This window comes from Salvelinus namaycush, unplaced genomic scaffold (assembly GCF_016432855.1).
Source record: "Salvelinus namaycush isolate Seneca unplaced genomic scaffold, SaNama_1.0 Scaffold1683, whole genome shotgun sequence".
Lineage (NCBI taxonomy): Eukaryota > Metazoa > Chordata > Actinopteri > Salmoniformes > Salmonidae > Salvelinus > Salvelinus namaycush.
In genome coordinates this window covers 9952-27600 of record NW_024058434.1, presented here as the reverse complement: position 1 = coordinate 27600, position 17649 = coordinate 9952, and the positions used below count along the sequence as shown (strand labels likewise).

At 42.2% G+C, this 17649-nt stretch overlaps 1 protein-coding gene across 1 annotated transcript; it reads right to left on the bottom strand.

The window, feature by feature from the left end:
• Positions 1–616: 616 nt before the first annotated feature.
• LOC120037294 (protein FAM91A1-like) lies at positions 617–17424 on the bottom strand (the record flags this gene model as incomplete). Its single annotated transcript, XM_038983461.1, has 9 exons — positions 617–989; positions 3601–3670; positions 3789–3912; positions 4972–5070; positions 11234–11380; positions 11658–11730; positions 12035–12148; positions 13126–13260; positions 17276–17424. Coding segments are annotated over 9 exons (1100 nt in total), but the record flags the coding sequence as incomplete, so codon positions are not given.
• Positions 17425–17649: the final 225 nt, after the last annotated feature.

Here is a 17649-nt window from a genome sequence, read left to right as displayed (position 1 = left end):
TGGTCTTTCTGCAGGGCTGAGATGTGGAGGGGTCTATAAGGACTGGTCTTTCTGCAGGGCTGAGATGTGGAGGGGTCTATAAGGTCTTTCTGCAGGGCTGAGATGTGGAGGGGTCTATAAGGTCTTTCTGCAGGGCTGAGATGTGGAGCGGTCTATAAGGACTGGTCTTTCTGCAGGGCTGAGATGTGGAGGGGTCTATAAGGTCTTTCTGCAGGGCTGAGATGTGGAGGGGTCTATAAGGACTGGTCTTTCTGCAGGGCTGAGATGTGGAGGGGTCTATAAGGTCTTTCTGCAGGGCTGAGATGTGGAGGGGTCTATAAGGACTGGTCTTTCTGCAGGGCTGAGATGTGGAGGGGTCTATAAGGTCTTTCTGCAGGGCTGAGATGTGGAGCGGTCTATAAGGACTGGTCTTTCTGCAGGGCTGAGATGTGGAGGGGTCTATAAGGTCTTTCTGCAGGGCTGAGATGTGGAGGGGTCTATAAGGACTGGTCTTTCTGCAGGGCTGAGATGTGGAGGGGTCTATAAGGTCTTTCTGCAGGGCTGAGATGTGGAGGGGTCTATAAGGTCTTTCTGCAGGGCTGAGATGTGGAGGGGTCTATAAGGACTGGTCTTTCTGCAGGGCTGAGATGTGGAGGGGTCTATAAGGACTGGTCTTTCTGCAGGGCTGAGATGTGGAGCGGTCTATAAGGACTGGTCTTTCTGCAGGGCTGAGATGTGGAGGGGTCTATAAGGTCTTTCTGCAGGGCTGAGATGTGGAGGGGTCTATAAGGTCTTTCTGCAGGGCTGAGATGTGGAGCGGTCTATAAGGACTGGTCTGTCTGCAGGGCTGAGATGTGGAGAGGTGGAGGAGCTCGTCCACTCCACTCCCTCAGCTGTCCGTCCTTGAAGATGAGGTTGAGAGCAGGCAGCGGAACACCAGACTCGGCCGGGGGCTGGCTGAGAGGACCGGACACTCCACTGTCAGGGTCAGGCTGACCCTGGCTGCCATCCTATAGGACACATAGGTCAGGGGTCAAAGGTCAGTTGTGTATAACACAGTACATTAGGCACCAAAAGGAAGAAAACGGAATAAAACTGGGCAGGAATTGTTCAATAATACCTGGAATTGTCCAATACGAAACGCGAATGTACATTTTCCATTGCAAAACATTTAAAAAACGTTTTCTGTTGTGTGCCCTTATGAACACGACCTAGGTACTTTCATGTAGTATTTCACTAGTAGAACAACTTCGTCGACAGGTGCAGGTGTAGTAATTCTGGTAGTAGCAGGACTACCAGGAATACCTGATGGGAATACCTGATGTATATGGATATTTGTAAATGGATATTTGTAAATGGATATTTGTATATAGATATATGGATATTTGTAAATGGATATTTGTATATGGATATATTGATATTTGTAAATGGATATTTGTATATGGATATATGGATATTTGTAAATGGATATTTGTATATAGATATATGGATATTTGTAAATGGATATTTGTATATAGATATATGGATATTTGTAAATGGATATATGGATATTTGTAAATGGATATTTGTAAATGGATATTTGTATATGGATATTTGTATACGGATATATGTATATTTGTATATGGATATATGTATATTTGTATATTAATATGTGTATATGGATATATGTATATTTGTATATGTATAAGTATGTATATTGATATATGGATATTGATATATTGATAAGTATATTGATATATGTATATTGATATTCTGATATATGTATATTGATTTATGTATATTGATATATTGATATATGTATATTGATATATTGATATGTATATTGATATATTGATATATGTATATTGATATATGGATATTGATATATGTATATTGATATATTGATATATGTATATTGATATAGAGCGAAATGTATATTGATATATGTATATATGTATATTGATAAATGTATATTGATATATGGATATTGATATATGTATATATGGATATTGATATATTGATATTGATATATGTATATTGATATGTTGATATATGTATATTGATAAATTGATATATGTATATTGATAAATTGATATATGTATATTGATATATTGATATATGATATTGATATATTGATATTGATATATTACAGACCTCTACATGCTTTGTAAGTAGGAAAACCTGCAAAATCGGCAGTGTATCAAATACTTGTTCTCCCCACTGTATGTATGTTGATATATTGATATATGTATATTGATAAATTGATATATGTATATTGATATATGGATATTGATATATCGATCTATTGATATTGATATATGTATATTGATATATGGATATTGATATATTGATATATGTATATTGAGAAATTGATATTGATATATGTATATTGATATATGGATATTGATATATGTATATTGATATATTGATATATGGATATTGATATATGTATATATTGATATATGCATATTGATATATTGATATATGCATATTGATATATCTATATTGATATATTGATATTGAGATATTGATATATGTATATTGATATATGTAAATTGATATATGGATAGTGAGATATTGATATATGTATATTGATATATGGATATATGTATATTGATATGTATATTGATACATGTATTTTGATATATGGATATTGATATATCGATCTATTGATATTGATATATGTATATTGATATATGGATATTGATATATTGATATATGTATATTGAGAAATTGATATTGATATATGTATATTGATATATGGATATTGATATATGTATATTGATATATTGATATATGGATATTGATATATGTATATATTGATATATCTATATTGATATATTGATATTGAGATATTGATATATGTATATTGATATATGGATATTGAGATATTGATATATGTATATTGATATATGTAAATTGATATATGGATAGTGAGATATTGATATATGTATATTGATATATGGATATATGTATATTGATATGTATATTGATACATGTATATTGATATATTAATAAATATGTATATTGATATGTATATTGATATATGGATATTGATATATGGATATTGTTATATGATATTGTTATATGATATTGATATATGGATATTGTTATATCATATTGATATATGTATATTGATATATGTATATTGTTATATCATATTGATATATGTATATTGATATATGGATATATGTATATTGATATATGTATATATATATGTGTATATTGATATATGGATATATGTATATTGATATATGTATATATATATGTGTATATTGATATATGTATATATATATATGTATATTGATATATGTATATTGATATATGTATATTGATATATGTATATTGATATATGTATATTGATATATGTACATTGATACATGTATATTGATATATGTATATGTATATTTGCTCATCACTTGTTTTGATGATGACAGTGATAAGGATGATATAATTATCATTCATGTTGCTGTTGTCTGGTTTATTGTTGCAGTCTTAATGTCCTCAGTATAACCTCACTTCTTTCTCTATTTTGGTCCAGTCTCATAATGTCACTTTCAGTGTTCTGTTCAGATTGGCCGGTTTGATTTGAGAGCTCTTCAAGTGGCGGCGAGGTGTGATACAATAGAAAGCAGCTCTTACCTGAAATGACTGAACAAAACTCAGAACCTTCAATGATAGTTTTCGGCTGGAATGAAGTAAGTCTTGAAGGCTGAAACAACAAAGAATTACAGATTGACACTTCTTAAGATAAAAACAAAACTCTAGTCTTTTTCCATTTCCCAAGCAGGACATAAAAAAAGAGGCTCTTTATGTTGTTCTTCCTGTACCTGTCTTTGCTACAGAGGCCGTGCGAGGCGATCTTTCTGCATATTTTGCGGTTGAGCTCGGAGCTGAAGAGGGGCATCCCAAAGCACAGCTCTAGAGGGACCCACTCATCCTCTGTCAACGGCACTGCAGGGGGGGGTACAGAACATTACATCATCAAACGGGGACGAGAGAGATAAGTCACGGAACGGAATGTGAGAGTATAATAGAATAGATTAGAATATAACCAAGGACGGAAATTCCCTTTTGACCTCAGTGACACAGACGAGGTCTCACAACATACACATGAACAATATATACTGACAAAACCTCAGGAACACCTGCTCCCTCCATGACATAGACTGACCAGGTGAGTACAGGTGAAAGCTATGATCCCTTATTGATGTCACTTGTTAAATCCACTTCAATCAGTAGATGAAGAGGAGGAGACCGGTTAAAGAAGGATTTTTAAGTCTCGAGACAAATGACACATGGATTGTGTATGTGTGCCATTCAGAGGGTGAATGGGCAAGACGAAAGATTGAAGTGCCTTTGAACAGGGTGTGGTAGTAGGTGCCAGGCGCCCCGGTTTGTGTCAACAACTGCAATGCTGCTGGGTTTTTCACATTCAACAGTTTCCTGTGTGTATCAAGAATGGTCCACCACCCAAAAGGACATCCAGCCAAGTTAACACAACTGTGGGAAGCATTGGAGTCAACATGGGCCAGCATCCCTGTGGAACGCTTTCGAAACCTTATTGTGTCCATTCATAGATGAATTGAGAATGTTCTGATGGCGACTCATTATTAGGAAGGTGTTCCTGATGTTGTGTACACTCAGTGTATACCAGTTAGAAACGGAGGAACAGATAGGGGGAAGGAGGGGGTGCAACTCTGAATTAATAATAATTAATATTAATTAATTAATTATTAATTAATAACAAGCATGAACATTGGAACAAAGCCACAGGTTAATAATAATCAATATGAATTAATTAATTATTAATTAATAACAAGCATGAACATTGGAACAAAGCCACAGGTTAATAATAATTAATAATAATAAATTAATTATGAATTGATAACAAGCATGAACATTGGAACAAAGCCACAGGTTAATAATAATTAATAATAATAAATTAATTATGAATTAATAACAAGCATGAACATTGGAACAAAGCCACAGGTTGAGTAGACTGTACTATACCTTCTGCTGCTTGCTTTCCTCCATTGTTGTCCTCTGTGACCAGCTCAAAGGACTCCGTGCTGCTGTGGGCCTCCAATCCACCTCCCAGATGACTGTCTCCTGTATAGACAATATAACAAGTTACCCACCACCCAGTTGCCGAGTTAAATAAGGTTTAAAAACCCAGTTGACCCTCTGGGGGGCCCTGCGGTTGCGGGCGGTGCGGTTGCCGTACCAGGCGGTGATACAACCCGACAGGATGCTCTCAATGGTGCATCTGTAAAAGTTTGTGATGGACTTAGGTACCAAGGCGAATTTCTTCAGCCTCCTGAGGTTGAAGAGGTGCTGTTGCGCCTTCTTCACCACACTGTCTGTGTGAGTGGGTCATTTCAGATTGTCAGTGATGTGTCCAAGAAGTCCAGGACCCAGTTGCATAGGGCGGGGTTCAGACCCAAATGATGAGCTTGGAGGGTACTATGGTGTTGAAGGCTGAGCTATTGGCAATGAACAGCATTCTTACAAAGGTATTCCTCTTGTCCAGATGGGATAGGGCAGTGTAATGGCGATTGCATCGTCTGTGGATTTATCGAGGCGGTATTGAAATTGAAGTGGATTTAGGGTGTCAGGTAAGGTGGAGGTGATCTGATCCTCAACTAGCCTCTCAAAGCACTTCCTGATGACAGAAGTGACTTCTACGGGGTTATAGTCATTTAGTTCAGTTACCTTTGCTTTCTTGGGAACAGGAACAATGGTGGCCATCTTGAAGCAAGTGGGGACAACAGACTGGGATAGGGAGAGATTGAATATGTCCGTAAACACACCAGCCAGCTGGTCTGCCGATGCTCTGACGACGCAGCTAGGGATGCTGTCTGGGCCGGCAGCCTTACGAGAGTTAACACGCTTAAATGTCTTACTCAAGTCGGCCACGGAGAACGAGAGCCCACAGCCCTTGGGAGCAGGCCGCGTCGATGGCACTGTGTTATCCTTACAGAGTGTTATCCTTACAGAGTGTTGTCCTTACAGAGTGTTGTCCTTACAGAGTGTTGTCCTTACAGAGTGTTGTCCTTACATAGTGTTGTCCTTACAGAGGGTTATCCTTACAGAGTGTTATCCTTACAGAGTGTTATCCTTACAGAGTGTTGTCCTTACAGAGTGTTGTCCTTACAGAGGGTTATCCTTACAGAGTGTTGTCCTTACAGAGGGTTATCCTTACAGAGTGTTGTCCTTACAGAGTGTTGTCCTTACAGAGTGTTGTCCTTACAGAGGGTTATCCTTACAGAGTGTTGTCCTTACAGAGTGTTGTCCTTACAGAGGGTTATCCTTACAGAGTGTTGTCCTTACAGAGTGTTGTCCTTACAGAGTGTTGTCCTTACAGAGTGTTGTCCTTACAGAGTGTTGTCCTTACAGAGTGTTGTCCTTACAGAGTGTTGTCCTTACAGAGTGTTATCCTTACAGAGTGTTGTCCTTACAGAGGGTTGTCCTTACAGAGGGTTATCCTTACAGAGGGTTATCCTTACAGAGGGTTATCCTTACAGAGTGTTGTCCTAACAGAGTGTTGTCCTAACAGAGTGTTGTCCTTACAGAGTGTTGTCCTTACAGAGGGTTGTCCTTACAGAGGGTTATCCTTACAGAGTGTTGTCCTTACAGAGTGTTGTCCTTACAGAGGGTTATCCTTACAGAGGGTTATCCTTACAGAGTGTTGTCCTTACAGAGTGTTGTCCTTACAGAGGGTTATCCTTACAGAGGGTTATCCTTACAGAGGGTTATCCTTACAGAGTGTTGTCCTAACAGAGTGTTGTCCTAACAGAGTGTTGTCCTTACAGAGGGTTATCCTTACAGAGTGTTGTCCTTACAGAGTGTTATCCTTACAGAGGGTTATCCTTACAGAGGGTTATCCTTACAGAGGGTTATCCTTACAGAGGGTTATCCTTACAGAGGGTTATCCTTACAGAGTGTTATCCTTACAGAGGGTTATCCTTACAGAGGGTTATCCTTACAGAGGGTTATCCTTACAGAGGGTTATCCTTACAGAGTGTTGTCCTTACAGAGTGTTATCCTTACAGAGGGTTATCCTTACAGAGTGTTATCCTTACAGAGGGTTATCCTTACAGAGTGTTATCCTTACAGAGGGTTATCCTTACAGAGTGTTGTCCTTACAGAGTGTTGTCCTTACAGAGTGTTGTCCTTACAGAGTGTTGTCCTTACAGAGTGTTATCCTTACAGAGGGTTATCCTTACATAGTGTTATCCTTACAGAGGGTTATCCTTACAGAGTGACATCTATGGTCCCCTGTTCTAGACAGTATAGGTTCTATATATACGGTCCCCTGTTCTAGACAGTATAGGTTCTATATCTACGGTCCCCTGTTCTAGACAGTATAGGTTCTATATCTACGGTCCCCTGTTCTAGACAGTATAGGTTCTATATCTACGGTCCCCTGTTCCAGACAGTATAGGTTCTATATCTACGGTCCCCTGTTCTAGACAGTATAGGTTCTATATATATGGTCCTCTGTTCTAGACAGTATAGGTTCTATATCTATGGTCCCCTGTTCTAGACAGTATAGGTTCTATATCTATGGTCCCCTGTTCTAGACAGTATAGATTCTATATCTACGGTCCCCTGTTCTAGACAGTATAGGTTCTATATCTACGGTCCCCTGTTCTAGACAGTATAGGTTCTATATCTACGGTCCCCTGTTCTAGACAGTATAGGTTCTATATCTATGGTCCCCTGTTCTAGACAGTATAGGTTCTATATCTACGGTCCCCTGTTCTAGACAGTATAGGTTCTATATCTATGGTCCCCTGTTCTAGACAGTATAGGTTCTATATCTACGGTCCCCTGTTCTAGACAGTATAGGTTCTATATCTAACGTCCCCTGTTCTAGACAGTATAGGTTCTATATCTACGGTCCCCTGTTCTAGACAGTATAGATTCTATATCTACGGTCCCCTGTTCTAGACAGTATAGGTTCTATATCTATGGTCCCCTGTTCTAGACAGTATAGGTTCTATATCTATGGTCCCCTGTTCCAGACAGTATAGGTTCTATATCTATGGTCCCTGTTCTAGACAGTATAGGTTCTATATCTATGGTCCCCTGTTCTAGACAGTATAGGTTCTATATCTATGGTCCCCTGTTCTAGACAGTATAGGTTCTATATCTATGGTCCCCTGTTCCAGAAAGTATAGGTTCTATATCTATGGTCCCCTGTTCTAGACAGTATAGGTTCTATATCTACGGTCCCCTGTTCTAGACAGTATAGGTTCTATATCTATGGTCCCCTGTTCCAGACAGTATAGGTTCTATATCTACGGTCCCCTGTTCTAGACAGTATAGGTTCTATATATACGGTCCCCTGTTCTAGACAGTATAGGTTCTATATCTACGGTCCCCTGTTCTAGACAGTATAGGTTCTATATCTATGGTCCCCTGTTCTAGACAGTATAGATTCTATATCTACGGTCCCCTGTTCTAGACAGTATAGGTTCTATATCTACGGTCCCCTGTTCTAGACAGTATAGGTTCTATATCTATGGTCCCCTGTTCTAGACAGTATAGATTCTATATCTACGGTCCCCTGTTCTAGACAGTATAGGTTCTATATCTATGGTCCCCTGTTCTAGACAGTATAGGTTCTATATCTATGGTCCCCTGTTCCAGACAGTATAGGTTCTATATCTATGGTCCCCGGTTCCAGACAGTATAGGTTCTATATCTATGGTCCCCTGTTCTAGACAGTATAGGTTCTATATCTATGGTCCCCTGTTCCAGACAGTATAGGTTCTATATCTATGGTCCCCTGTTCTAGACAGTATAGGTTCTATATCTACGGTCCCCTGTTCTAGACAGTATAGGTTCTATATCTACGGTCCCCTGTTCTAGACAGTATAGATTCTATATCTACGGTCCCCTGTTCTAGACAGTATAGGTTCTATATCTACGGTCCCCTGTTCTAGACAGTATAGGTTCTATATCTATGGTCCCCTGTTCCAGACAGTATAGGTTCTATATCTATGGTCCCTGTTCTAGACAGTATAGGTTCTATATCTATGGTGCCCTGTTCTAGACAGTATAGGTTCTATATCTATGGTCCCCTGTTCCAGACAGTATAGGTTCTATATCTACGGTCCCCTGTTCCAGACAGTATAGGTTCTATATCTACCGTCCCCTGTTCTAGACAGTATAGGTTCTATATCTACGGTCCCCTGTTCTAGACAGTATAGATTCTATATCTACGGTCCCCTGTTCTAGACAGTATAGGTTCTATATCTACGGTCCCCTGTTCTAGACAGTATAGGTTCTATATCTATGGTCCCCTGTTCCAGACAGTATAGGTTCTATATATATGGTCCCCTGTTCTAGACAGTATAGGTTCTATATCTATGGTCCCCTGTTCCAGACAGGAAAAAGCAAACCAAACCTTTACGGAAAAAGCAAACCATGCAATAATCTGAGTATGGCGCTAAGACGACAAATCAACCCAAAGAGATATCCGCCATGTTGGAGTCAACATAAGTCAGAAATAGCATTATAAATATTCACTTACCTTTGATGATCTTCATCAGAATACACTCCCATGAATCCGTTCCACAATAAATGTTTGTTTTGTTCGATAATGTCCATCATTTATGTCCAAATTCCTCCTCGTTGTTCTAGCGTTCAGTACACAATCTAAACTCACGACGCGCGGGCAAGTCCAGCGGAAAGTACGGACGAAAAGTCCAAAAAGTTCTGTTACAGTCCGTAGAAACATGTCAAACGAAGTATAGAATCAATCTTTAGGATGTTTTTAACATAAATCATCAATAATGTTCCAACCGGAGAATTCCTTTGTCTTCAGAAAAGCAAATGGAACAGAGCTCGCTCTCACGTGAACGAGCGTCACGAGCTCAAAGCATTCAGCCAGACCTCTGACTCATTCCCCTCTCATTCGGCCCCACTTCACAGTAGAAGCATCAAACAAGGTTCTATAGACTGTTGGCATCTAGTGGAAGCATTAGGAAGTGCAACATGACCCCATTTCCACTGTATCTTGGATAAGCAAAGAGTTGAAAACCTACAAACCTCAGATTTCCCACTTCCTGGTTGGATTTTTTCTCAGGTTTTTGCCTGCCATATGAGTTCTGTTATACTCACAGACATCATTCAAACAGTTTTAGAAACTTCAGAGTGTTTTCTATCCAAATCTACTAATAATATGCATATCCTAGGATCTGGGCCTGAGTAGCAGGCAGTTTACTCTGGGCATGCTTTTCATCCGGACGTGAAAATACTGCCCCCCTACCACGAAGAAGTTAAAGCATTGTTGGTTAAGGGCTTGTAAGTAAGCATTTCACTGTAAGGTCTACAACTGTTGTATTCGCCGCATGTGACAAATACAATTTTATTTGATTTGATTCATGCAGTCTCCTCTGAACAGTTGATGTTGAGATGTGTCTGTTACTTGAACTCTGTGAAGCATTTATTTGGGCTGCAATTTCTGTGACTGGTAACTCTAATGAACTTATCCTCTGCAGCAGAGGTAACTCTGGGTCTTCCTTTCCTGTGGTGGTCCTCATGAGAGCCAGTTTCATCATAGCACTTGATGGTTTTTGCGACTGCACTTGAAGAAACTTTCATTTTCAAAGTTCATGACATTTTCTGGCTTGACTGACCTTCATGTCTTAAAGTAATGATGGACTGTCGTTTTGCTTTGATTATTTGAGCTGTTCTTGCCATAATATGGACTTGGTCTTTTACCAAATAGGGCTATCTTCTGTATACCACCCCTACCTCATCACAACTGATTGGCTTAAACACATTAAGATGGAAAGAAATTGCAGAAATGTACTTTTAACAAGGCACACCTGTTAATTGAAATGCATTCCAGGTGACTACCTCGTGAAGCTGGTTGAGAGAATGCCAAGAGTGTGCAAAGGTGTCATCAAGGCAAAGGGTGGCTAATCTCAAATATATCATATATTTTGATTTGTTAACACTTTTTTGGTTACTACATGATTCCATATGTGTTATTTCATAGTTTATGTCTTCACTATTCTACAATGTAGAAAATAGTAAAAAAATAAAGAAAAACCCTTGAATGAGTAGGTGTTTCCAAACTTTTGACTGGTATTGTATATATATTGACTGAAGACGGGACGGCCGGGCATTGACTGAAGACGGGAGACTGGTTGGCATCCAAAATTCTATGACTGTCACAAGCCTAATCACAACCCTCCACTCACCCCTGCCGTCTGATCCTACGCCCAACCCCACCCCGGTCCTCTACTCCACTCACCCCTGCCGTCGGAGCTCTCGCTGGCCCTCCTGCGTTGCCTGTTGTTGGGGTTGAGCATGGTGATGTAACCACACTGGTGCTCCAGATCCACCTTCTCCCTCAGCAGCAGCAGGGCCTTGTGGACACACATGTTGGAGGAGGAGAACTCTGGGCGAGGGGAGGGGGGGGGGTCAGAGGTAAGAAAGAGTTCAACTAGGTTTTAACACAGGAAGATGTGTATATCAACTCTTACATGTGATACCTCTAACGTGTCACTTCTAACATGTGTCACGTCTTGTCGTCAACCAAATTCAATTGTTCACAGAGAAAGAAGAGGGCTTCAGAAAGCAACAGGTCTCTGACTTGACTTTCTGAAACGATCGTCAGTTCTGCAGGCTCAGATAGATCGCAGTGCATCAAATACAGCAGCTAAAGAACCAGCTACCTCCTTTGAGATCCTCCTGGTCAAACGGGAAGGGGACGTGAACTGTCTCTCCATGACCCTGCAGTCCATGGCCCTGTGGACCCAGAGAGACTTACGTTAGAGTGTGTGTGTGTGTGTGTGTGTAACGGATGTGAAAAGGCTAGCTAGTTAGCGGTGGTGCACACTAATAGCGTTTCAATCGGTGACGTCACTCGCTCTGAGACCTTGAAGTAGTGGTTCCCCTTGCTCTGCAAGGGCCGCGGCTTTTGTGGAGCGATGGGTAACGATGCTTCGTGGGCGACCGTTGTTGATGTGTGCAGAGGGTCCCTGGTTCGCGCCCGGGTCCGGGCGAGGCCACGCCGTAAAGTTATACTGCTCCATGTGTGTGTGTGTCTTACCTGTATGAGTACAGCAGAGTGTGTGAGGGCGTCATTGAGCATGGTCAGCACGTTGGACGTAGGAACCACACCGGGGTCGTGACCCCAGGAAGTGATCAGCAGCCTGTCAAAAACCTGGAACACATACAATAATCACCAGGAATCCTCACAACCAGAAACACTGATTGTGTCTTTCTGATGACAGGTAGTAGCACTCAGGCCAGACAGCAAGGACCGGCAATTTCCCAGACACAGATAAAGGCTAGTACTAAACTAAAACGGATGTTCAACGGAAGTTCACCACTGAATTAGATTTTTAGACCAAGACTAAGATTAATCTGTGTCTGGGAAACCAGTCCACAGAATATCAGATCATTAAAACTGACCTGGGAGATGTCTGGTAGTTTCTATAGACTGACCTGGGAGATGTCTGGTGGTTTCTATAGACTGACCTGGAAGATGTCTGGTAGTTTCTATAGACTGACATGGAAGATGTCTGGTAGTTTCTATAGACTGACCTGGAAGATGTCTGGTAGTTTCTATAGACTGACCTGGAAGATGTCCGGTAGTTTCTATAGACTGACCTGGAAGATGTCCGGTAGTTTCTATAGACTGACCTGGAAGATGTCCGGTAGTTTCTATAGACTGACCTGGAAGATGTCCGGTAGTTTCTATAGACTGACCTGGAAGATGTCCGGTAGTTTCTATAGACTGACCTGGAAGATGTCTGGTAGTTTCTATAGACTGACCTGGAAGATGTCTGGTAGTTTCTATAGACTGACCTGGGAGATGTCTGGTAGGTTCTATAGACTGACCTGGAAGATGTCTGGTAGTTTCTATAGACTGACCTGGGAGATGTCTGATAGTTTCTATAGACTGACATGGAAGATGTCTGGTAGTTTCTATAGACTGACCTGGGAGATGTCTGATAGTTTCTATAGACTGACATGGAAGATGTCTGGTAGTTTCTATAGACTGACCTGGGAGATGTCTGGTAGTTTCTACAGACTGACCTGGAAGATGTCTGGTAGTTTCTACAGACTGACCTGGAAGATGTCTGGTAGTTTCTACAGACTGACCTGGAAGATGTCTGGTAGTTTCTATAGACTGACCTGGAAGATGTCCGGTAGTTTCCGGAGCCTGGAGCCCTTGGACAGCAGCAGGGAGGGAGGACCCTGGCCGGTCACATGGTACAGGTAGAGCTTGAACCAGATGGAGCTCACTTCGGGGATGGCTGGGCCAATGTGCTGCAGGGGGAACAATAACATTTATTTATTCATTAACGCATGGTTGATTTGAATAGGGACAGATGCAAACTCATACTACTTTATGTACCATTACATAAATCAGATTAGCTGGCCAAGGGTCATGGAATTTACAAGAATGTTCAAATCCTGAAAGAAAATAATAGCAGCCTAATCCACCCTCCTGACTGTGGCCGATCCACCCTGCTGACTGTGGCCGATCCACCCTGCTGACTGTGGCCGATCCACCCTGCTGACTGTGGCCGATCCACCCTGCCGACTGTGGCCGATCCACCCTGCCGACTGTGGCCGATCCACCCTGCCGACTGTGGCCGATCCACCCTGCCGACTGTGGCCGATCCACCCTGCCGACTGTGGCCGATCCACCGTCCTGACTGTGCTGTAAGCTCGCGAGATCAGGATCGTTGAACAAGGGGAAAAAAACAATGGGTAATGAAAAGAATTTCAAATGACTTCCTGGATGGACTGGATTGAAAAGTGATTTGACTCCAACCCTGGATACCAGAAAGTGAGATGAGATGAAACCAGAGAAAAGGGTGAAATACACAGCCAGATGTCTGTGTGTCAGGGGAGAAGCTCCAGGTGGTATCTGATGCTACTGAGCCAGATGTCTATGTGTCAGGGGAGAAGCTCCAGGTGGTATCTGATGCTACTGAGCCAGATGTCTATGTGTCAGGGGGGAAGTTCCAGGTGGTATCTGATGCTACTGAGCCAGATGTCTGTGTGTCAGGGGAGAAGCTCCAGGTGGTATCTGATGCTACTGAGCCAGATGTCTACGTATCATGGGAGAAGCTCCAGGTGGTATCTGATGCTACTGAGCCAGATGTCTGTGTGTCAGGGGAGAAGCTCCAGGTGGTATCTGATGTTACTGAGCCAGATGTCTATGTGTCAGGGGAGAAGCTCCAGCTGGTATCTGATGTTACTGAGCCAGATGTCTGTGTGTCAGGGGAGAAGCTCCAGGTGGTATCTGATGCTACTGAGCCAGATGTCTGTGTGTCAGGGGAGAAGCTCCAGGTGGTATCTGATGCTACTGAGCCAGATGTCTGTGTGTCAGGGGAGAAGCTCCAGCTGGTATCTGATGTTACTGAGCCAGATGTCTGTGTGTCAGGGGAGAAGCTCCAGGTGGTATCTGATGCTACTGAGCCAGATGTCTGTGTGTCAGGGGAGAAGCTCCAGGTGGTATCTGATGCTACTGAGCCAGATGTCTGTGTGTCAGGGGAGAAGCTCCAGGTGGTATCTGATGCTACTGAGCCAGATGTCTGTGTGTCAGGGGAGAAGCTCCAGGTGGTATCTGATGCTACTGAGCCAGATGTCTGTGTGTTAGGGGAGAAACTCCAGGTGGTATCTGATGCTACTGAGCCAGATGTCTGTGTGTCAGGGGAGAAGCTCCAGGTGGTATCTGATGCTACTGAGCCAGATGTCTGTGTGTTAGGGGAGAAACTCCAGGTGGTATCTGATGCTACTGAGCCAGATGTCTGTGTGTCAGGGAGAAGCTCCAGCTGGTATCTGATGCTACTGAGCCAGATGTCTATGTGTCAGGGGAGAAGCTCCAGCTGGTATCTGATGTTACTGAGCCAGATGTCTATGTGTCAGGGGAGAAGCTCCAGGTGGTATCTGATTTTAAGTACCTTGGCATCATACTTGATTCCAACCTCTCTTTTAAAAAGCATGTGAAAAAGGTAATTCAAATAACCAAATTCAACCTAGCTAATTTCCGATTTATACGAAATTGTTTGACTACAGAGGTAGCAAAACTGTACTTCAAATCTATGATACTCCCCCACTTAACATACTGCTTGACTAGTTGTGCCCAAGCTTGCTGTACAACATTAAAACCTATTCAGTCTGTCTACAAACAGGCTCTCAAAGTGCTTGATAGGAAGCCCAATAGCCATCATCACTGTCACATCCTCAGAAAGCATGAGCTCCTGAGTTGGGAAAATCTTGTGCAATTCACCGACGCATGTCTTGTTTTCAAGATCCTAAATGGCCTGGCTCCCCCTCCACTCAGTATTTTTGTTAAACAGAAAACCCAAACATATGGCAGCAGATCCACAAGGTCTGCCATGAGAGGTGACTGTATAGTTCCCTTAAGGAAAAGCACCTTTAGTAAATCTGTTTTCTCTGTGAGAGCTTCCCATGTCTGGAATACACTGCCATCAGACACACATAACTGCACCACATATCACACTTTCACAAAATGCATGAAGACCATGGCTAAAGGTCAATCAGATTTGTGAACATAATCCCTAGCTGTGTATCACCTCTTTCCATGTTGTCTGTTGTCTGTAGCTTGTGAGGTGTGGAAACACTTTGTTGCTTTTATGAATTTTGTCTTGCTGCTTTTTGTTCTATGTTGCTCTGTCTGTATGCTACGTCTTGCTTGTTCTATGTTGCTCTGTCTGTATGCTACGTCTTGTTCTATGTTGCTCTGTCTGTATGCTACGTCCTGCTTGTCCTATGTTGCTCTGCGTGTGCTCACTGCTCAATGATTGTCTATATTGTAATTGTTTTTAATAACCTGCCCAGGGACTGCGGTTGAAAATTAGCCGACTGGCTAAAACCGTCACTTTTACTGAAACGTTGATTAATGTGCAACTGTCCCTGTAAAAATAAAATAAACTGAAACTCAAATAGATTGCACCTGTGTGCAATCTAAGTGTCACATGATCTGTCACATGATCTCAGTATATCATGTGTTCTGAAAGGCCCCAGAGTCTGCAACACCACTAAGCAAGGGGCACCACCAAGGAGCACCATGACGACCAAGGAGCTCTCCAAACAGGTCAGGGACAAAGTTGAGAAGTACAGATCAGAGTTGGGTTATAAAAAAATATCTGAAACTTTGAACATAAATCCATTATTAAAAAATGGAAAGAATATGGCACCACAACAAACCTGCCAAGGGAGGGCCGCCCACCAAAACTCACGGATCAGGCAAGGAGGGCATTAATCAGAGAGGCAACAAAGAGACCAAAGATAATCCTGAAGGAGCTGCAAAACTCCACAGCAGAGATTGGAGTATCTGTCCATAGGACCACTTTAAGCCGTACACTCCACAGAGCTGGGCTTTACGGAAGAGTGGCCAGAAAAAAGCCACTGCTTAATGAAGAAAATAAGCAAACATGTTTGTGTGGTGGCAGCATCATGCTCTGGGGGATGTTTTTCATCGGCAGGGACTGGGAAACTGGTCAGAACTGAAGGATGGCGCTAAATACAGGGAAATTCTTGAGAGAAACCTGTTTCAGTCTTCCAGAGATTTGAGACTGGGACGGAGGTTCACCTTCCAGCAGGACAATGACCCTAAGCATACTGCTAAAGCAACACTCGAGTGGTTTAAGGGGAAACACTTAAATGTATTGGAATGGCCTAGTCAAAGCCCTGACCTCAATCCAATTGAGAATCTGTGGTATGACTTAAAGATTGCTGTACACCAGCAGAACCCATCCAACTTGAAGGAGCTGGAGCCGTTTGCCTTGAAGAATGGGCAAAAATCCCAGTGGCTAGATGTGCCAAGCTTATAGAGACATACCCCAAGAGACTTGCAGCTGTAATTGCTGCAAAAGGTGGCTCTACAAAGTATTGACTTTGGGGGGATGAATAGTTATGCACGCTCCAGTTTTCTGTTTTTTTGTCTTATTTCTTGTTTGTTAAAAAAATACAAATATTTTGCATCTTCAAAGTGGTGGGCATGTTGTGTAAATCAAATGATACAAACCCCCCCCAAAATATATTTTAATTAAAGGTTGTAAGACTTTCGCAAGCCACTGTAGTTGTATAGCTCTCTGTTCTCCCTCACATACCAGACTGGAGTCCAGGACAAACTGCAGTCTGAATGATCCCCAGACCTGTTGTGTTCTGGAGCAGTCTCAGAGCATGGTGACCAGTGCTCGCACGCACGCACACAATCTCAACAGGCCCTAGTCAATCACAGAGGAGCAGCCAGCGTTGCCCGCGGTGGTGAGAGAAAGGTATGTGAAGTGGAACCAGTGTGTACCTGAGGCGTGCAGCTGCTGATAGGTCGTATCTCGTTGCTAAGCGGTGCCATGGAGACCAGTAGTTTGTAGTTCTTGTTGAGGACACGGCTGCAGGTGGCCTGGTCTAGACCCAGCAGACTCTCACAGCGGAGCATGTCCAGGGGAAGGCCTGGGGGGATCAATCACACACATGGACGTAGACACCACACACAAACGCAGACGCACAGATGTATTGCACACACACACACACACACACACACACACACACACACACACACACACACACACACACACACACACACACACACACACACACACACACACACACACACACACACACACACACACACGTCAGGGATTCTGTTAGGAAAATTTGGTGTCAGACATTTGACCG